Here is a 22,643-nt window from a genome sequence, read left to right as displayed (position 1 = left end):
TTTTTTTTACAATTTTAATGTAGTTCAATTTACAACTCTTTCCCTTAAGGTTAGTCGCTGTGTCCTTTGCAAAAATTTTACCTCCAGAATCATTAAGTACTCTTTTCTGTCGCTGTCTAGAAGCTTTGTTGTTTTACTTTCTATACTTAGAAGTACGATCCATCTAAAATTGAGTTTTGTACGTGAGCAAACACAACAAATGGTGTATCCCACACCACTTGTTGAAGCAACCATCATATCCCCAGAAGTCTTCAGTTTTCTCTGTCATTAGTTAAGGGAACTTTTATGAGAATCAGTTTCTGATCTTTAGATTCTTTTCCAATGACTTAATTGCTTCTTCCTACCTTAGTACCACACTTTGCTAATTACTGCGGTTTTATACTAAGTATTAATATCTGTTTATATAAGTTCTCTGACTTTAAGTGCTGACTATTCTTTTTTTTTTCCAACGTTTATTTATTTTTGGGACAGAGAGAGACAGAGCATGAACAGGGGAGGAGCAGAGAGAGAGGGAGACACAGAATCGGAAACAGGCTCCAGGCTCTGAGCCATCAGCCCAGAGCCTGACGCGGGGCTCGAACTCACGGACCGCGAGATCGTGACCTGGCTGAAGTCAGACGCTTAACCGACTGCACCACCCAGGCGCCCCAAAGTGCTGACTATTCTTAACCCTTTGCCTTTCCAAACAAATTCTACCATCAGCCTGTCAGTTTCCACTCCCCAAAAAGACCTGCTTATTTTTTCCCTTTTCTAAATTGGAGTTACATTGAATCAATTTGGGGATAAGGAACCTTTTTATATTAGTGAGATTTCTAATCTGTGAATATGTCTTGTCCTTGCACTTAGATTTTCTTTTTAATACTGTTTTATAGCTCTATGTATATAGTTTTGTGTGTTTGTTTTCATTAGGGTGTGCATGATCTGTTTTGTCCCATTGTCAACTTTGCTATATGCTTTTGTTTAACTGGTATGTTATAAGCATCATGTATTTGTTGTTTTGCAGAGAGAGGGGTTGTTGATGCAACAATCTTTTTTTTCAGCTGGACTATTTGTTCCATTTACCTATAATGTAATGACTGATATATTGGGATTTTAATCTAGCCTTTTACTATTTGTTTTCTGAATGTCTTACCTGTTCTGGATTCCTTTCTTGCCTTTCTTCACATTCATATGTATCTGTTACATTCTGTCTGCCCTTGACGAGCTTGTTAGTTGTATATTCATTGACTATCCTATGATTTTCAAAGTCTAACATGAGTTAGTATGTTCACCTCTTCCTGGACAGTACAAGAATCTTGGAACACTTGAACTCCCTTCACCTTTATTCCCTCTCATTCATTATTGTCATTTTTGTGTGTTTTAATTACACAGATATATCAGTCTTCTCAATACAGTCTCCATATTGTTTCGTATGGTCAGTATCCATTTAGAGTCACCTCCATATTTACCCCTTCCATTGCTCTTTGTTCCTTCCTGCTTCTCCCATGTGCCTCCACTTGGGATTATTTCCTTTCTGCCTGAAGAAGTCCCTTCATTTGCCTTAGTACGAGTCAACTGGTAACAAATTCTGTCCATTTTTGTCTGCATCCACCTTTGTCGTGCCTTTATTTTTGGTGGGTAATTTCATTTATAAAATTTAAAGTTGGCAGTTATTTTATGCCAGCCCTTTGAAGATGTTATTCCATTGTCGTCTGGCTTTCTTGATTTCTGTTGTGAAGTCAGCTGTCAGTGTCCTTTTGTAAAGGTGATATGGTTTTCTTTTGCCCCTCTACTAGCTTTTTGAATGAAAGAAGTTTTATTGTGTGTTTATCCTGCCTTGGGTTTTAGTACTGTTTGAGAATGGGATTTGCTATCTTACATCAGTTTTGGAAATCTCTCAAGCACTGTATTTTCACGTAGTGATTCTGCCCCATTTTTTCTGTCTTCTCTGAAGATTCCAGTTACTGTCTCTATGGGGCATTTCCACTGTTTAGCCTACCTCTTCTTCTTTCCCATGTTTGCTGCAATTTTTCTTCTCCATGTGTTTTCCTCAGCATTCTCCTTTGATGAGTCTGCAGCTCACTGTTCCTCTCCTTAGCTGTGTCTACTCTGCTTTTAGCCTCTTCTGAGTTTTTAATTTGAAACGTCCCATTTTTCAGTTTGATAAAAGCTTCTTGATAGTTTTCTTGCACTTTCCAAACTTTGGATGCTGAAATTTTCTATCTTGCCATCTAATTTCTTCAACATAGTTATCACAAGTTATTGAAAGTCCTGGTCCAGTAATTCCAATATCTGGATCACCTGTGGGCCTGTATTGTCATTTTTCTCCGTCTTCAGCCGTTGGTCTTACCTCCTGCTGTTGCTGATATTTTTTTAATCTAATGCTAGACATGGATACTTTAAATTGAAGAGATGGTCTGAGGCTCTGAATTGTGTTTTTTTCCCTACAGAGGATTATTCTTTGTTTCTGGCATGTAGTGAACATCTAAGCAGATCACTGTAATATGGGCAGGGACGGAGCTGATTGGAAACTGTGTGGTCTATTTCCAGTTTGTTTTTTATGGGATAGCCCTTTGTGCATCCCATCAAAGCATCTGTGATGTTTACCAAGGACATTGCCTTTCATGGGCTCACAACTGTCCTTTTTAATTCTCCCAGCCCCGTGAGATTGCAGGAAGTTTTGCTCAGCTCCTGGGCAACAGTTTACAAATTAAGGAATGCCTTGAAGGGAAAAGTGGCACTGTACCTCCCTCTCTGTGCTTTTTTTTTCTCTTTAAAATCTTGTCCCTCTTGGGATGCCTGGGTGGCTCAGGCAGTTAAGCACTAGACTCTTGATTTCAGCTCAGGTCATGATCTGAAGGTTCGTGAGTTTGACCCCCACATCAGGCTCCACACTGACAGTGCAAAGCCTGCTTGGGATTCTCTCTCTCTCTCTCTCTCTCTCTCTCTCTCTCTCTGCCCCTTCCTCATTCTCTCTCTCTCTCTCTCTCTCTCAAAATAATCTTTTAAAAAATGAAATTAAAATAAAATCTTATTCCTCTTAGTGCCTTGGCCTCTCTCCACTGCCATCAAATAGATGTTTTGTATGATTTTTCCAATGAGGGGGAATTTATCTGCAATAAGTTATTCTGCCGTTATGATAACCAAGGTCCTCTTTGATTTTTTTTAAAACTCTGTGTATTTATTACTTTAAAAACAGAGCACAATAGGAGTGCAAAAAGAGTTCTCCATAGTATAATACAGTACCTGCAATAATAAGAATTTTGTCCTAATGGGAGAGTAAGAGAAGCTGTCAAAGAGAACTGGCCACCTGATCAGGGTTTTCAGGATTGCTTAGCATTCATTTAGTGTTCAAGGAGAAGGAAAAGTATTTATAAATTCTTACAAGGCATAGGGTACATGGGAGATGCAAGCTTCAAGAAATTCTACACCTTTCTGGAATCTTGCCAAGCTTGGTACAGCTGATGAAATGCCTCTTTAATGGAGGGAAGACTCCTTTATAGGTTCCATCATTTGATACTGATAACATCTAGGATGACAGACTGTCTAGTCTGTGTGTGAAAATAGCCTGGAAGTAGCACCATTTAGTTTTGGCAGGCGCTGAATGGGTGGTTGGGGGGATGGGAACAGTGTGTATCAAGTCCCAAAGGGAAGAGAAAAGACCGACCAAGTGACCTTGAGGAGGGTTCAGGCAAAAGGCAAGCAGGAGAGGAGTAAAAACTTAAGGATGGAAAGGGAGACTGGGTCAGCTCCTAAAGAGCCTCGTAAGCCACCTTAAATAATTTAAAACTTAAGAGCATGTGAAGACAGTGAAGAGTTTAGATTGCCTTTTAAATAGGTTGCCCTTCCTCTCCTATGCAGATAAAGTGAGGGAAACAAAGTTGGAGGCCGGAAGACGAGGGTGAATGCTGCTGCATTCATCCACCTGAGAGATGGGGGTGGCCTGCAGAAGAAATGAACAGATGAATTAAAGAAAAAGAGACCTGACAGCTGTTGGTTGACTGGTCAGGGACTGGCAGGGATGGAAGTAAGGAAAACAACATGGACACTCAAGTGTTTGGCCTGAGAGCTGAATGAAGCACAGGGCCATGGGCAGGCATGGTGGGCTGGAGTTCAGGGATTCCAGATTCAACTATAGATGTATTCAGTCTGAAGCATCTCCAGGTCAAGGTGCCCATTAGGCAGCTAGATATTTGCCTTAGAAACTCAGTAGAGAAGTTTCGACTGGGGACGATGTTTCTTAACTGTTGAATACAATGATAACAATTGAAACTGAAGAAGTTTGAACAAGTTTGCCGAGAGGGAGTGGTAGAGCAAGAAAAATTATCACAAGTATCTCTGGATAACGCAAATATTTAACAAGAAGAAGGCTAAGCAGCAAAGGAGATGTTTGAAAGAAGTGAGAATGTGCAGCCTTGGAAAGAGCAAGAAAACCTGGAGAAAGGGAGGTGTCTAGAGCCAGAGAGGTAGTTGCTACCCAGAAAGTTGCCTGAGAGAGAGGCTTAGGGGAAGCATCCATTGGCTCTGAGAAAAACAGGGTCACTCTTCTTGTTGGAGGCAAGTCCTCGTAAGTTCGAAAATGGCTGGTAAGGAAGGAGAGAGAAAGTACGTGTGGACAGCGTCTCCCTGGGTCTCAGCCGCTGCTGGGCTAGATTCTAACACAGATGTGTTTTTGTTGGGCTGCTATCCAAATGTATCCAAACCACATTTCTGCTTGGCTGAATATGGTGGCATATAGACCTCTTTTCAGATCCTGTAGGACAGATTAAAAACCTGTGGCATACCAGGTTTTTACCCTGTGAGTTTGCTATGTCGTCTACTGCTGTCTACACACAACCTACGTGAATCCTAATCAGCGGTGGCTGCCATTACAGAGAATTTCACTGCATCGCTGATCACTGAGGAATCTTCTTAATGCTTGTTCCTGAACGTAATTTAAGATCCAGATAGCAAGAATACCGTAAAAATAATTTGTGTCTTCAAAGCGTTGTGGTCGTTGAGACTGTAGTCTGCTTTTGTGTTGTCCACTGGCAATTCTGGCTATGTAATGTACCCTGGACTATATGAACATTTTTGTTCGGAGGGTGGTATTTGCCTGCAGACCTGACCCTGATGAATGTCATCATTACCATCGAGAATGTTGCTGTGAACTAAGCTGTATATAGCCATAGATGTTCATCGGGCTCCTGGCCTCTTGTTCCATTCCTTTGATGGTGTAGCTTCCTTTTCCTTGGAAACCTGATTCCTCCTAAGAGGATCCCTGAGGTGCCTTGAGATTTCATAGTGATTCCTCAGCAGAAAACACATGGGATAGACTAGCCTAAGCTCTTGGCATTCAGCTCCTCTGGTTTCTACCTCTTAAAAAAAAAAATGTCTGGGTCTGTAAAAGGTTTTTCAGTAAATGATTTTTGCATAAATGTGACTTTTCTAATTGTACGTGATAAATGTTGCATTCTTTCAAAGTCGTATACAGCTCAAATAGAAATGGACTCAGGAGACTATATAATAAATGGGAAGACAAGGGGAGATGTCGAGAAATCACAGCCTGGAATTTTCAACAGAGCAGTGATCTCAGCCTCCTAAAACTGGTGGGAAACCAAGGCCCTGAGGGAAAAGACAGCAGTCTAGGCCACACAGCTAATCAGCTGCAGAGCCAGAGGTGGATGAGGCCTTAACCACATCTGGTGCCTTTCTGAGCAAGGGCATCCTTCAACCCTGTGCCAGAAGCTTAAACATAAAAAGGAATTGACTGTTCCACTCCGCTTGTTTCTCTCCTTCACGTTCGCTTTATTTATCTTTGTGTTTTCTCTTCTGGGCTTCCCCTTTGCCATAAAAAAAAAAAACACTTTGTTTAAAATTCTTTCATACTGCACGTTGCATTCAGAAGTGCCGGGTGATAAACGGTGGATTGGCAGCTTTGTAATTTGCCCTGATTAGATTGTAGAGTTATGTCCCAGCTGTGGTGACTTACTAAATATTTACAGATTCGCAAGTCTGCCGCGCTGCAAAGTTGCCTTGTTTTATGGATGCAGGGCCTCGCACATTACTGTGTTATGGCGCCTCATCCTCCATAAGGAGACGACCACCTGCTGCTTCTGCTGATGCAGCAGAAGCCACGGCTGGTAAAGGCCCCCTTCAGAGGCACCCAGAGACCGTCCCGCTGAAGCTTTAGACCATCGTCACCTCGAAGCTGAGCACAAGAGAAACTGATGTGTGTCAGTTTCACGCAGATGGTGTATGTTCCAGCAGGAATCCCTCCTAGTTCTCTACCCCAAAGAGCACTGTGCAGAGAGTCTGACCCAGAAGCTTAAGAATCCTCAGATCTAGCCCCGGCACTGCCTCTGAAAGTGTGTCACAGACAAGATACGCCTCGGTGATAGACCTCCTCTATGAAGGAGTTGGGTGAGATCTGCTTTAAGGTGGGTTCTTCTGCATTTCTCAGGGTGTCCAGATTCTCTTGTTACATGCTCTGGCACTTTAGCCTTCATGTTCTGCTTGGCTATGCCAGGCCCTCAGTGCCACATAGGAACGTTCGTGTCCATTTTATGGCAGATGGTACTATAATTTTTAACAACTAGTTTATATTCATAGTTGATCCCCACATCCCATCATCCTTAGAAGTGAGTTTAAAGATGAACAGGCAGGGGGTGCCTGGGTGGTTCAGTCAGTTAAGCGTCCAACTTTGGCTCAGGTTATGATCTCACAGCTTATAAGCTCGAGACCCGCATCAGGCTCTGTGCTGATAACTCAAAGCTCAGAGCCTCAAGCCTGCTTCGAATTCTGTGTCTCCTTCTCTCTTTTCCCCTTCCCTGCTCACTCTCTGTCTCTCTGTCTGTCTGTCTCTCTGTCTCTCTCTCTCTCTCTCGTTATTTAAATAAATATTTAAAAAATAAAAAGTTAATGAAAAATAAAAATTAGTAAAAAATAAATAAAGACGAACAGGCACTTCCCAAAGGAAGATGTACAGATGGCCACTGAGTGTATGAAAAGGTACTCAACATCATTACTCCTTAGGGATATAAAAGTTAAACCGCAGTGAGCTACGATCATACGCCCACCAGAATGGCTAAAATAAAAAAAATCTGACAATAGCAAGTTTTGGCTAGGATGTAGGGCAGCTGGAACTCTCATACGTTGCTGGTGGAGCGCGTCATAGTAAAACCATTCTGAAAAGGTTTTGTGGTGTCCTCTAAAGCTAAACTTCCTCTAAGACACAGTAATTCCACTCCAAGGTTATATCCAAGAGAAATGATTCCCTATGTCCACTTACATACATGAAAGAAATGCAGGAAAGTTACAGGAACTTTCTTGGTAGCTTAATTCATAGTATCCCTAAACACCAGTCCAAATGTCCACCCACAGAAGAGAGGATAAACAAATGGTGAATTGGTACAATGAAATACTACATATCAAGTCAGAGGAATGAATATAACGGCATGGATGAAACTCCTAGCATTCTGGCAGAGAAATAAACCAGACACAGCATACTGGTGGTTCCATCAACAGGGGATTGAAGAACAGATAAAACTAGCCTAACTAGAAGAATGATCATTTCTAGTGCGAGAGGTTATTGACCGAGGAAGGGGACAGGTGATGGAAATGCTCTGTCTCCATCTGCATTGTGGCTACGTAGCTGTAAACATACGTAAAAATTCACTGAGCTGCACATGTGGAGTGCTCACTTGATTGTATCTAAGTCATGCCCTGATAAAAAAACAGTTGGGAAGAAAAGTGCGTCTGAGTGGTCCATCTGTGTACTTGATCCCATGCACTTGGTGTTACAGGTCCGTGGACACGCACAGCAGAGTGTGTGTCAGGAACCAGAGAGAAATCGCTGTTAGCCTGCCACTTGTTACAACATGTCTCTTGGATTGGCCCAGAGCCGGTGGTATGGGCGGCTCCTTCGAGAAGCATAGCAATTCACATTTCATAAAAAGTGATTTGGAGCCCACCTGGACCACACACTGTCAGAGGGTCTTCTCCTTTCTAGGAAGCTGTGCTCTAGAGGCTGACTTTCAAATAAAGTATGGCTTTTAGATGGAGTCTAACAGAAAGTCTGGTGGCATTTTATCCCTAGGGGTGGCTGCAAGAGAGACAGCCCAAGCTCTGAAAACGCTGGCCCAGGCTGCCCGTGGAGTGGCCGCATCCACGAGCGACCCCGCAGCTACGCATGCCATGTTAGATTCAGCCCGCGACGTGATGGAGGGCTCAGCCATGCTCATCCAGGAAGCCAAGCAGGCCCTGATTGCACCTGGGGATGCTGAGAGTCAGCAGAGACTAGCCCAGGTGAGGCCCCGGAATTGGCAATTTCGGTCATCGCTAAGGTGGTCACTCTTTTCCGGGTGTGAACATTGCTCAATGATGGGTGTTTTCAAGACCTTCCCAAGTAGTATAACCATGCTGGCCTTATGTGATACCCACTTTTTAACTTTGGTCTGGTAGCCCCCGTCATATGAGATCTGCTCAACTGAGTTAACAGAGAGCATGGGGGCCTTTATTGAAATCTGTCCTTGGAACTTCGGGAGCCAGGACGTATGGCTTGTTTGCTTGGGGCCCAGGTGTGCTTAAATACATTCCTCTTCCTAGTCCGGGAGGTGAGGTAGGTCCACTTAATGGGTCCGCTCAAAGTTTCTACTCCCTTTATTGCCTCTTCGGATGAGTCTTTGCCTGCCTAATGAAACCTGTGGGCTAGAGACCATCTAGGCAAAGTTCTAGACAGGAAACTGGGAAGGTGGTTTAGGTTAAAAGACACGACACAGCCCACTTCCAAAAACGTTACCCTTTGCCTAAGGGTACAGAACAGTACATACAGCAAGTCCTTGGACATCCTAAAGAGGCAGCATGAGGGCAGCTCCAAGTTCAAGTCTGAAGTGCTCAGAGCATCCCGCCTGCCCTTGAGCAGGGTGAGGTGTGGGGGTTATGGCATCTGTGTGTCACAGAGAGAAATCAGCCACAGGCCTGCCTGCGACCCAAAGAATTCAAGGCCTCCTTCCACTTTGGTGGCCTCCACAGGGCTCTCAAGAAGGGGGCTCTTTGTGTTTCTTTTGGTAGTGGATATCTTTGTGGTAGAACCTGATGTAATATTAGAGAGTTCTGTGTTTGAGTCATTGTGTTTGGTGATGGGGTGCGCACGAGATGTACTATATCAGCGTGTCAGACCCTTTGCCAAGACAGGATGTTAACACCAGTGAGAGGCCTAAAAGAGGTGATTTAATGGTAAACAGTGTCAGCTGGATGCTGGCAGATAATTTCCCGATCCTTTTCAGCTCTGCGCACTGTCACTGCTGGTTCCCAGCACATCTGCACAAGTGTTTGCACTGAAACTGCTCTCTTACAGACTTTTTCTCCCTCCGTGTATTCAGGTGGCCAAAGCCGTCTCGCACTCCTTGAATAACTGCGTGAATTGTCTCCCTGGCCAGAAGGATGTGGACGTGGCCTTGAAGAGCATTGGCGAGTCCAGCAAGAAGCTGCTTGTGGACTCGGTGAGAGGTTTTTGCATTGAGAAGGGGCACCTGGGGGACTGGGCTCGCCGTAGGTGTGAGAGGAGTCTTCTTCTTTCCATGGGGTCTCAGAGCAGCTAACCTCCATTTTAGGAGTCCTGTTTTGCCTCTCAATTTGCCTTTCCTTGTTTGGCTTTTCCATGAGCAAAGTTCCCAGGCGGAGCTTTTCAAGTTGACTTTTGCTTTGAGTCCTTGTTGCTGTTTGCTCTTGTATCCTCCCGGTGAAAACAGGAAAGGTGGGTATGTGATCATCTGACTTGTTATCAGGACATCACAGGCAGTCACAGGCAGGTGGTGGAGGGACATGTGTGTCCAGAACTCACTGAGAGAGCAAGTTGTCTAAGGAACTGCATCTTGGAGCCTGTTTGCTGTTTTGGGCACCCCTTTCAGTGGGGGCCTTTGGTTCATCCATCCCTTCTCTGCCTGGTACCTGGCACATACCAGCTATGCAAGCCGCGTATACAATGTGACTAATAGAGCCTAGCCCTAACCTCTCTGGAACTTAGGGCAATTCCGCCAGTGATGCTTCTGGTCCACATAAAAGCTGTGTTAGCAAAGGTTACTAATTGGTGGCTATTAGTTTGGAAGAATAGGATTTGAGGTTTAATACAGCATCTGCTTTTGTGTTCTAGAAAGCTAAAGCTTTGAGAGGCTCCATCCGAAATAGAGTGATGGTTCAGAGCATGGATCCTGGAATCAGATTGCCCACGTGTCAGTCCTGGCTCTGCTACTCAGGAGACCACAGCCCCTGAGGATAGACCATATTCGAATCCACTGTGTCTAGCATTGACTAGGTGTTCAAGTAAATTTCAGTGAATGAAATAACGTTGGTATGTTACAGGTCATACTTCACATAGGTGGGCTCAAACCAGAGCCTTTTCGTTTAGGTGACTCAGAAATGCATCCCTGGAGAGCCCTCCTTCCCTCCATGGCTCCTTCCTTATTTCCACCACGCAAAGTAAAACTTCTTATGGAGCATGCCTTTCTTCCCCCTGCAGTTACCTCCAAGCACGAAGCCTTTCCAGGAGGCCCAGAGTGAACTGAACCAAGCTGCGGCTGATCTGAACCAATCTGCTGGGGAAGTGGTCCATGCCACCCGGGGCCAGAGTGGAGAGCTGGCCGCAGCCTCTGGGAAGTTCAGTGATGATTTCGATGAATTCCTGGATGCTGGCATTGAGATGGCAGGCCAGGCTCAGGTGAGTGTGGCAGTGGCTGACTGGGGTTGACCCTCGCCTATCCTCTGATGCACTGTTCACCCTTGAGGGCCCGCTGGACAAACAGGAATAGGGAACCTGTCAGCAGACCACACCGATGCGTTCTCTCTGCTGCTTAGGAAACTCTGTGACCTCACAGGCCTGGCATTCCTAAAGATGCTATTAGCTTATGTGTGAAATGCTTCTTAGAGATGACGGATAACTTTTCCCACGATCATGCAGCAGCGTTCATGGTTTATTTCTGCTTTTTTCAGGGAGGGAAGCTCTGTGTCCTGTGCTTCATAGGTCGTATAATATGGTGAGAAATCTTGTGTTTGAGGTTCACTGGGCCCATTTGAGGAGATTGTGTCTGATGCTAAGTGTCGAATGATTAAAAATTACCTCCTTGAGATGAACAGATAAAACCCTTGTTCAGAACAAGGGGACATGACTGGTCTGGTGTCAGCTTGCAAAGCTGTTTTTTCTTGAGCTCCTGTGAACTACCTAGAGGAGACACCCAGGGGTGTTGCTTGCTGTGTTATCTACAAATGGTTATTTCTCGGGTGGTAAGTAAGCCAGGTGAGAAATGAGACTTCTCTCAAGTCAGGAACTTCTAGGCTGCGGTCAGCTCTGAATATCTAGACAGCGGCAGTCATTTGTGCCAGGCCGAGATGTACGAGCTGCTCGACAACTCCAGCATTGTTGAGCGGGATGCTGGAATCCTGGCCTGGTCTGTGCGCTGGTGTGCATGTGCTCTCTCTCCCTCTCTCTCCTTCCCTCCCCCGCTTTTAATGCCTGCCCTTGTGAGACAGCACAGCTCTCTGCTGACCCAGTTGGGGCTGGATTTCTGTCCTGTTGCGTGCATCTTGGTCAGGGTATCTGTTTGGGGGAGAGTAGACACTGGGCACCGTCTCGACCATCCAGGCCTCTGCAGACTCACCAGGCTACATGCGGTCTCCATAACTTGCTTCCATTTGAACATGGTACTCCTGGCTCTCTGAATGCCTCCCGGGAGAAATGGACAGTCCCTAATTACTCTGCCTCCTTTTGACTTTCCAGACAAAAGAAGACCAGATCCAAGTGATTGGAAACCTCAAGAATATCTCTATGGCATCCAGCAAGCTGTTGTTAGCTGCCAAATCTCTCTCTGTAGATCCAGGAGCCCCCAATGCAAAAAATCTCCTGGCTGCTGCCGCAAGGTAAGAAGGGAAACAGAATGTGCTTTCGTGTGTGCTTAAATAATGTCACTGTTGTAGAGCCGTGCCTGACATCCTGCTGCGCTTCTGTCGCTGAACACAGACGAGGTGCTGTTTCTCTGTTGTCAGAGGTAGAGTCGTGACTCTGGCATTTGATTAAACTGGCTTATTTTCATGTGCTTTCCCCAGTAAAGAGGTCTTCTGTCTTTTACAGCCTTTCAGCTTGCTTAGGCTTAAGGCCCCCATTGATTTATAAACATGATGGCTTAAATAGACATTTTTAAAGTAGTGTCGTATCTTTGGGATTATGAATGTAATATATGCCCACTGGAAAAAAAAATGAGAAAATATTGCAAAGTACAAAAAGCCCACAACACCCAACGACGCCTTCAACATTTCTTGAGCGCTTACTATGTGCCTGGCATTGATGTTGATTAGATGGATTTAAACATAATCTGTCACTTGCAGAAAGGCTCCAGTTTAGGATGAATGGGGTAGGGGTGGGAGTAAATTGTGTGGGGAGAAATATTAAAACGTGAGCCTGAGTTCTGGATGTTGTCCGTGTCCTGCTTTCCCGTTGTTTTCACCCGAGGAAGCGGTTAATACAATACAACATCTGTTCTATGGCCACTGTGGCTCACTAACGGGTGATTGAATGCTGGTACGTGGAGAAAGTGCAGTGACAGCCCAGGCAGATTTTGTGTAAGCAAACCCACACTCATTTTCCTGAACCAAGAGAGTAGGGTGTTGCATGTTTCTCTGGTCCTGTAGGCATGCATGTTTTCGTAGCATTCCTTGACATAACTTGATACATAGGAAAGCTAACAGCAGTCACAGATGAGATGTGGGCAACTAGAATATGTAGTATAATTGGAAGCCTTTTCAAAATGTGAAGATTAGTGATTCTTTTTTTTTTTTTTAATGTTTATTTTTGAGACAGAGACAGAGCATGAACAGGGGAGGGTCAGAGAGAGAGAGGGAGACACAGAATCTGAAATAGGCTCCAGGCTCTGAGCTGTCAGCACAGAGCCGGATGCGGGGCTTGAACTCATGAACTGCGAGATCATGACCTGAGCCAAAGTCAGACGCTTAACCGACTGAGCCACCCAGGCGCCCCGAAGATTAGTGATTCTTAAAATGCATAGCTTGAATTCTACTTCTCAGTTTTTCTTTTTAAACTTGACTTTGCTTGCTTGCTTGCTTATTGTTTTTTTTTCATGTCTTTCTCCTGGGTGCTCAGTGCCTGTCTCTTCAAGCTAAGTTCAGAGTCAGAGCTGAATTCTAGTCCAGGCTCGAACGTTTGGCACGCTTGGTTACATTGGCTAGAGTGCTCAACCTGCCTAAACTTTCCCATCTGCAAAATGGGGGTATGTGCTACATCATCCTTAGGTTCTTGTCCATTCTCAGTATTAACGTATCTTGCTGATCATGGTTAAAACCTGTCTCGTCCTCTCTTGGCATATAGTGCTTTTTTTTTTTTTTTTTTTTTTGGCGGATGGTGAGGCAATTAGATAATTTTAGAGAATTTCCCTTGAAAACAGTTATCCTTAGATGTGTATACTTTAGCTTCAAACAATAGTGAGAGCCACTAGGAGTGGGAAAAAACCCTCCCCTCTCTCCACCTCCATCTTAGGCTTTGTGACTGTGCCAGTGAGTGAGTGCCCTCCAAGGGGCAGGGGATGAGAAAGGAAGGAGTGATGTCTCCTCTGTTGAGCAGCTGTTTCTCATATAAAACCCTCTCTTGATTCCTCTTTTTCCTACAAAGACCCTTTGGATAAGGCAACTGATGTTTCCAGGTATCCGAACTCAGACGTTTTTCATTATCTTCAATTTTTTGCGTCGTTTCAAAACTATAGTTTCCAACTTAGAACGTGCTGTTCACTTTCCTAAATTGTGGGAAGAAGGGGAGAGTGTAAATGAAAGCCAGTTAAGGAAGGAAACCCAGGCCCTCAAGGAATATTGCTGCTGTCCTGGCTCTGTGGGTGTCTGAAGGCCCCCTGGTGGTGACACTGAGGAAGGGCCCCGGAGACCAGGTGATAAAGCTTTCCTTGCCTCTGTCCTGGCTTTCAGCGTTGACAGGGAGTTCCCAGCCTGATGGTTTCATAGCCAAGTACGTGCTTTAAAACCATCACATGAAATGATTGTGCTGGCACATTGTCCTTGGCTTTGTGGCACATGTTGGGAAGCTGTGCTCCTTGAGGAGGTTTCCCAGTGGAAACTTCCTGCCAGATCCCCTGAGTCAGGCAAGCTCCCTTTTGGAGGTAAAGCTCTGCACAGCTGGGGTGCATGCATGCATTCATTCATCCAGCTAGCAGATTTTTCCCAGATGCCTGCTATGGGCTAGGTCCAGCCCTGGATGCTGGGCTCACACCGGGAATACAACCGGGATGGCCCTGGTAGAGTTAGGGCAGAGGGCACACACACACACAGCATGCTCACCCCCTTCCATCTGGACTTGGCAACAACCCTGCATGTAAGTGCCCTTGGAGTTAAGAACCAGGTATCTTATTGCCACTGCCCTCCCTATTCTTGAGACACCAAGCCCTGCCTGTGTGTCATGTGGATGACACAGTAGCCCCAAGGATGCCATTGTGAGGACCCAGACCTGGACCAACTCAGCCCTGTCCTGCTCCCGGGTCAGCAACCTTGAATCCTTTATTCGTTATGGTCTCCAGACTCTTTCTTCTCTGGAAGAGCAGTTGAGTATGACCTTTTCCTTTGTTCTCCATTCTGCATCAGAGCCCAGGTGCATTTGAGGAGCCCAGTCCTTTGGTTTTTGATGCTTAGTGGGGATGAAGTCCTTTTCTGTTCAGTGCCCAGTTTGTTTATCTTCCTGTATAGTTGGTGAGCTTGGACTCTCCTCTGATGAATTGGGTAGAGCTGGAAACCCTTTGTCAATCATTCATCAGCTTTTTCCCTGACCAGGGGCTGGTCTGATGCTCCCTGAACTTAGCCAAAGAAAGGGAAAACCAGGTTGCAGTTGCAAAAGGTGGGGGGAACATCGTACCTCTAAGCACCTCACCTCTACCACTGCTCACACCACAGTCACCCTGGCTAGGACAACTCCCAGCTGAGAAGACTTTATGCCCACCACTTCCAGCTTTGGGACCCAGCCAGTCTTTCAGCTGCTTTCCTGTCCCCTGAGGGTCTCTTAGAACTTTGTGAGTGATTCCTCTTCCTGGGCTGCCCTTTGTTTTGAGGTTCCTGCCAGGCAGGCTTCCTCCTGTCTCCAGACACAGTGAAAAAGGATCACCCAGCAAGCAGCACTTCCACACTATGAAATAGGAAAATATAAACTAGGCCGTGTGTTGGTCTCCTCCAGAATGTTCTGTTTCCTTTTTCCAAATCTGGATCTCGCTCAGGCCTGACTTCTCTGATTGCTGTGGCCTCCCCGGAGCTCTCCCTTCCATGAAGAACCTGCATCCTCCGTCAGTGCTGCCTGCGAGCCCAGAGTGTATCTGGCCTCTGGGAGGTTCAGGATCCTGTCTGACGTGCTACCCCCATCCCTGCTTCCTTTGGCTCGCCTTCTTTGTGCCTTATCTGTTCATTATCCTGCCACTCCAACCGGATTGCCATCACCTTGCTTTCCTAGAGAGACAAACTATATTGTTATTTTTTTTAATTCTCATGCCTTATGCAGAGCAGGACCAGGGAATATGCACAGGTGGAATTTGGGGGCTCTTTCTCACCTTCTTAAGGACACTGTCGCTTAAGGAACGGAAATGTCTGATGTTGCTGTTTTCCCAGCCAACCTCCTTATTAGATGATTTGTGCTTAACAGATCATCAAAAGCACAAATTGGTCGATTGTCTTTCTTACTGCTGGCACATCTCCATATCTGTTTAAAATTTCCGGGCTGCCTGGGTGGCTCAGTCGTTTGAGCCTGCGACTTCGGCTCAGATCATGATCTCATGGTTCATGGGTTCGAGCCCCGCGTCGGGCTCTGTGCTGACAGCTCAGAGCCTGGAGCCTGCTTCGGATTCTGTGTCTCCCTCTCTCTCTGCCCCTCCCCCACTCACGCTCTTGCTCTCTTTCTCTATCAAAACTAAAATAAACATGAAAAAAGTAATAATAAAATTTCCCTCCAGAGCTCCCAAACTAGTTGAATCAATTCAGTATCTCTAAACACTAAACAACGTGTAGGTTAGAGAGTCTTGTTTTAACATCTGAGGTTATGGATTTCAGTTTTTTTCTAAAACTGAGAATGGCTAGATATGCCTAGATAAAGAACAAAATACAAGGAAACACTCACTACTTCTAGATGGTGGAATTGTGGCTATTTAGCTTTTTTGTATTTAAAAAAAAAACTTATGTAGCTTTAATCATTTTTTTAATTGTACAAAAGGATTACAAAAAGTACAGTTTAGGCCTATACATTATGACCTTTAATGGGAACCCAGAATTCTCTTGTAGACTCGACATTTATTGAGTCAGTCCTTTATCGTTGCACATTTGGGGTGCCTCCAATTCTTTGATCTTATAACTCACTGCTATAGTTTGAAACCTACAAATACTATTTATCACTGTCAAATCTGTGTAACCATTTGCCTCTGGGCCACTCATTTTATTATTGGGCTCTTTAATCCAGACTAAAATTGGGAAAAACAATACCTAAACCATGCTCCTTAGCCATAGACCATTCAGACCTCAGTGCTGTGCTGCACTTGTATGGATTATCCAACCACAAACCTTTGGTCTCTTGGTGTTTTTTGACCCCAAGTTTTTACTTGAAAATTTTTCACGTCTGAAAAATAGTCAAAACAATAGGACAATAAACAGCTCTGTATTCTTTGGGTTCATCAATTGTCAACAGTTTTTAATGGAAAAAATCTTTATGTGAAGACTTGGTTAAAAAAAAAAAGCCAGATAAACAGGAAACAGGGAAAGAAATAAGCTAAATGGAAAGCTTGTGTGATACGTAGAAATATCCTCCACATGACATGATCATGTCATCACAGTCAAGGGCATTCTGCACCCTTTGTTATGCTCCTGCATGCCGACCTGTCCACTCAGAAGTATGTCTTGAAGCCTGCCACATGGAAAATGGCATTGGATCCCTGAGAGACCCATCTAGAGAAGGCATCATGGACCACACCCTCCAAGATGCCCAGAATTAGATTGTCCTGCTCCCAGTTGTTTCTGTGTTGGCTTTGCACCATGGAGAACACAGTTGCTTCCTTACAACACCTTAATTAAACACCTTGCCCCCCACATAAATGAATTGATGGAGTTCATCGTACAAAGACTATTTTGGGATTCCTTCGTGAGTTCAGGAATGTTTTTTTCCTCTTCCCATCCACCCTAGCTAAATTTAAAATTCAAAGCATTATCTCCTCATCAAATAATTAAGCTGATTGCCTTTGTGCATTGGCAACATCATCTTCCATCAAATGTGTTATTCTGTGGGAAGCTGCAAAGCCAATTTAATAAAATGAGACATCTTTTATATTAGGCCGCGTTAATGATGAACAGCAAGTGTGCTGTTTTGTTTTTGTTTGTTTTAAGTTGCGAGTTAGCTGCAGTGGTTAGTAACTATGAAGGGAATTGAGGGCCTGCCGGAGTGTAGACCAGTGATGATCCTACGGAAAAAATGGTTGTGGATCTGGCTTTGGAGGCAGATAGGCATGGGTTTGAGTGTTTTTGCTCCTTACTTGTAGCATCCCCCTAGCGAAGTCTCTCCCAACTCTGTTTTTTTCGTGTCTAAAACACAGGCTATTCAATTTTAAGACTTACTTAGGATAAAAACAGTGTGCTATTGGCAAAGGGTTAGACACATAGGTCAATGAAATAGGGTCCAGAGGTAGACTCACATAAATAAGGCCCAGGGATTGTCCACAAAATTAGAAAAGCAAGGCCATGCAGAAAGAACAGCCGTTTTCAGTGAAGGTGCTGAAATAATTCGACTTGCATAAGCCACCCTCACCCTCACAGAAAAAGAACCTGGACCCATATTTCACACGTTATTAAAAAATTAAAATGGACCGTGACTTTGTAAATGATCCATGGCCTAACCTAGGCAGGAGGTAAGCATAGGCTGCCCGGGAGAGGTGGAATCCTTTCCAATATAGAAAAAACTCTGAGCTGCCTCTCAAGTTCTAAGAAGAATAGAAACACGTGTAAAATCACACGAGTCTTTAATTCCTATTAATGTTAAAGAAAAGAGCTATTTTAAACAATAATTTGGGGACAGCTTCTAGGAAGTAGCAAATCATGTAGAATTTCATGGAAAGAAGAGATTTTAAAATTATAAGCACAGTTTACTATATGCCCGCTACGTTTTAAGATACATAAAACCTTCCAAATGATACAAAGACTATCCCAAATAGCCTAGCTCAGATCATCTTATTCCTTATGGGCTGCTAATGAAGGATATTTTAAAACAGTGTTAATATGATTTCTTTGCTATTTGCAACTTGGTTGTAAGTTCTTTCCTGTGAATATGTTAAAAGATAGTCCTACTTTCTTAAAATAACTATTAGTACCCTTTAAAGGGAAATCAAATGAATAATTACAGGCAGAGTGGGGGCACTCATTCTATCTTCCCTGGTTGTGGTTTATTTTGGTCATTCAGAGCCTTGTGGAAGAGCCCGCATGGGGACCCCATCCTTTAATTTTTTTGAATGTTGACTAATTTTTGGGAGAGAGAGAGAGCCTGAGCAGTGAAGGGGCAGAAAGAGAGACACGGAATCCAAAGCAGGCTCCAGGCTCTGAGCTGTCAGCACAGAGCCTGACGCAGGGCTCGAAACCACAAACCACGAGAGATCACTACCTGAGCCGAAGTCAGACACTTAACTGACTGAGCCACCAAGGGTCCTGGGACCCCATCTTTGACAGTGATTTATTTGTATTTTTGGTGAACCAGAAAACACTGTTGGGGAAATGTTGGTATTCACAGAACAAAACAAAACCCTTTATCTGTTTCTGTCCCAGAGCTGTGACAGAGAGCATCAATCAGCTGATCACTCTGTGCACCCAGCAAGCTCCTGGCCAGAAAGAATGTGATAATGCCCTGCGGGAGCTCGAGGTAAGTCCCTGTGAAGGCTGCTGGGGATTGAAGAGGGTGTGGCTCTCTGTCCTTTCTGGAAAGGGTCAGTTTCTTCTCTGTTCTTGCCTTATATCCTTCTTATAAGACTATTGGGGCCAGAGTTTCAGTCCGAGTGGGAAGGAATCAAAGTTAGATTTGGTAGGAGTATCATTTCTGCTTCCCCTTTTTCCACTAGGATAAGGGTTAATTTGTTCAAGGATTCTCTATTTCAAATAGGAAGAGGCCTGGGTGCAGGCTGAAGATGGGCACTTTCCACCTAAAAAGTTTTGGAGTTGTTACGCTGGGGCAGGTGGGAGAAACTTGGATAGATGTTCTTTTTGAGTAAAAATGACTTTCCCATTCATTTTATGTTAGTCACTGTAGGGGGCACATGAGTGGAAACCCAGAAGTAACACCTATTACAGGATCAAGGCGATGGTGGGACCCCTAGTGGCCCAGAACACAGTGTGGGTGCTCTTCAATTTATATTCAGGCTCAGGGTTTATTTATAATGGAGAATTCATGTCTGCCTCTAGCATGTATGTGGGTAAATGGAAAATCAACGTGCCTACTTGTATGTAAAGCAGTCCTAAGCAGTGCACATTATATTGAAACAGCCAAAGAGATAACTCAATAGATAGGGGTTGGTTGTACCCATGTACCTTTAGTTTTCTGGATGATTAGCATGGGAACACCCACCATGCTTCTGCATGGTTTGATTGAGGCCCAGTCTGCTGGGGACTATAGGCCAGGGTGCACAGCTGGAGGTGAGAAGAGGCTTGTTACCACTGGCCTAAAACATTCTGAAAACAGTGGAGGCTGTTTCCTACATTGGGTAGATTACTGCCCTATCCTGGTCTGTTCACATCCACAAATAGGATATGTGAGCTGGGTCTAAGATCTGTGGGCACAGATGCAAATACTCTGTCCTTTCACTGTATCCTTGGTTGCCAAAATTAGGACTCTTTCAGGGTTGCTGTGACTAAAACAGTTTTTATTGTGTGAAGAGTGGGAGGAGGATCTTGAATGAAATGAACTTCTTTATGCTGCCCTCTTTCCTGAGATCTTTAACTTAGTAACTCAGCAGTTTCCACCATGACGTCCCCAATCCTTGGTAACTCAACGATGGTGTCTTTGTTGGCTGTGCCCCCAAAGGCTGCTGGGTTCTAATGTACATTCTCCCTCACTGGAGAGGAGGCTGGATGGCTACATCCCCAGACTCGCCTCCCCTGGAAAATTCCCTCGTATGTGATTGTCGGGGATAATTACAATCTGAGAGCTAGCGAAGATTTTCAGTGGACTGGAGACAAAGGAGCAAGCCCCATACCCGGCTCCTTGACGGATACCTCAACGGGAGTGAATATTTTCTATATTTTGTGAATTAAAAATAAATGAACCATCTCAGTGGACAGTTTGGAAGGGTTACCTTCTTTCATGCCTACTCATGAAAAGCTTCCAGAACTGAAAACTAAGGGTTCTCCTGATGAAGTAGAAATGAGTTAACGTGTCCTTGAAATATAAACTCCTTGGAGTTATTCAGCAGAGAAATTGTGCTAATTGACTATTGTCAGGCATTAGCTTTTAGATTTTCTTAAGAAAAAAATCTCTCCCTTTTGTGGATACCATGCTTCTCCTCCAAATGTGTGAACAGGAGACTCTCCTCTCTGTTGAAGCTAACCTGAGACATCCTCCTCCTTGCTGTCTATGTTTTTGTTGCCAGCGGAAAATCTGAAGTCACAGATAAAACCCTTGAAATTCCTTTCAAGAATCTGGAGACATGAGTGATCATGACCAGAATTCTCTGTAGGGAGGGGAAGCTGTTAGTTCATATGACGTTGGATTTCTCTTATTCTGTAACACTGGCTCGCTTTTGAAGTTGTGTTTTCCTTCTGTAGACTGTCAAGGGGATGTTGGACAATCCTAATGAACCTGTTAGTGACCTCTCTTACTTTGACTGCATTGAGAGTGTGATGGAAAACTCCAAGGTAAGGCTGTCTGTGCTGTTAACATTCCTCCTCATTGTGGGTAAAAATCTAGATGGTTTTGTATGTATTTGCCTGCAGCCACTCTGTGTGACTACATCATCATGAAGCCTCACCATGAAGCCCTTTGCTCAAATGCTTCTTAAGCTTGGCTGCGCCTCGGAATCACCTAGGGGTCTTGTTAAACACAGATTACTGGACCTTACCCCTGAGTTTCTGATTCAGTAGATCTGAGGTGGGGCTGAGATTGTGCATTTCTGACGAGTCCCCAGGTCCCTGCCAATGCGGTCCAGAAATAACACTTTGAGATACAATGGTTAGACCATATCATGGATGAGTCTTACGGTGAGTCGAATCATAGATTTCTTTCATTTGGGACCGACTTGCAGGGGAAAGCCTGTCAGTTAACCCTGGCTTTTATAAGACCCTCTTGTGTGTTCTTTTTGCCTTCCGTTGATGGCATGCATTCTTGAGGGGACTGAAAAACTTGGAGTTTTGTGGGGGAGGTAGGAGGAATGGAAAATCTAAATAATACAGTCGTTTGTGTCCCCACCCCCTGCTAAACCTTAACCTTGCTCAACAGAATCTTATTTCTTAGTATTTACTTGGATATGGGTGGCAGTTGCGGGTGGGGAGGCTAAATAGACTTCTCAGTGGACCAATAATGATGGCTTAAAAGGTTGAGAAACACTAACTTGTGATGGTAATACCGGAGTTGTTAAGAATGCTTCAAATCCACATTGCAGTGAAATACAAGTGAGAGAAACAGATAATGAGCAGCTGGCAATGCCAAGTTCGTGCTTGGAGCACAAGTGTGTGTTTGTCTACATCACTCTTATGTTAGCTCTGGGGACATGGGGGCACATCTGTGTTGTGATGTCAGGACTGGCTTGCTGTGCATTGGGCTGAGACTAGAATTTGCTCCATCCAGCATCCTTTATGGAATTATGGATTGCCTAGGCAGGCTGCATATGTTTTACATACTTTGAGCCAAAGAAACTCTTCCTTAAAGAGGGATACAGGGTTATGGAAAGGAAAATAACTCACATACCAATACCTTCTAACTTCTTTGTTTTCCAGTCTTTATGTAAACTGAACTGTTTGGTATACCGAAGCATTTTTAGGGAATTTCTTTTTTTTTTTTTTTTTTTTCATTCCACCATCTGTAACTCTGGAAAGTAGACTAGGACCTGTCCTCTTGGGGCGTGATGAGGCCCAGAGAAGACAGAACACCAGATATGGGGCAGGTGTCCTGCCTCTGCCCATGTGCCTTCTATGTGACTTTCTGTAGGATCCTTGACCTTTCTGGGTTAGACTTTAAATATTAAACTCCCTTTTATCTGTTATTTTAAAGACCTCTGGGAAAAAAAATACATCAATGATTTTCAGAATAAGAATACTTAAAAAATTAGGAAATAGTCTTAGTGTTCAGATCACCCATCTGTGTGTGTGTGTGTGTGTGTGTGTGTGTACTTTTTAACAAAAACATATTTAAATTTTGCTGTCAATGAGTAAGTAAATAATATTACCTAGAGTATGTCTTCTGCTTCCTGGGTGTGACTACCTACAGTTTACGTATCTGATTTTTATATTCTGGGAGCTAACAGTTCTCAGTTTAGACCACTAACTTGTGGCATGCCCTATACAGATTTTACTTTATTGATTCGTGTATACTAACTATGTCTCTTTGAGATGTAGGTAACTTTTAGATGAAAGGTTCATACTTTCATTATTCACTTCTCTGGATGGAACAGAAATGATAGAATTCT

At 44.1% G+C, this 22,643-nt stretch overlaps 1 protein-coding gene across 5 annotated transcripts in view; it reads left to right on the top strand.

Moving 5' to 3' along the window:
* Positions 1-22,643, top strand: part of TLN2 (talin 2) — a 456,802-nt gene that overhangs the window by 320,195 nt on the left and 113,964 nt on the right. For all 5 annotated transcript variants that reach the window (XR_007153041.1, XM_047863106.1, XM_047863103.1 and 2 more), the window contains 6 exons: positions 8,057-8,265; positions 9,342-9,461; positions 10,478-10,675; positions 11,732-11,871; positions 18,799-18,892; positions 20,788-20,877. Coding sequence is in view for 4 of the 5 variants with exons in the window: in XM_047863106.1 (XP_047719062.1) it covers positions 8,057-8,265; positions 9,342-9,461; positions 10,478-10,675; positions 11,732-11,871; positions 18,799-18,892; positions 20,788-20,877 (851 nt within the window). In the remaining variant the exon portion in view is untranslated. The remainder of the gene's footprint in view (positions 1-8,056; positions 8,266-9,341; positions 9,462-10,477; positions 10,676-11,731; positions 11,872-18,798; positions 18,893-20,787; positions 20,878-22,643) is intronic.

The sequence above is a fragment of the Prionailurus viverrinus genome, chromosome B3 (genome assembly GCF_022837055.1).
Source record: "Prionailurus viverrinus isolate Anna chromosome B3, UM_Priviv_1.0, whole genome shotgun sequence".
Classification (NCBI taxonomy): domain Eukaryota; kingdom Metazoa; phylum Chordata; class Mammalia; order Carnivora; family Felidae; genus Prionailurus; species Prionailurus viverrinus.
Note: the sequence above shows the minus strand (reverse complement) of the source record. Positions and strands in the feature narration are given on the sequence as shown.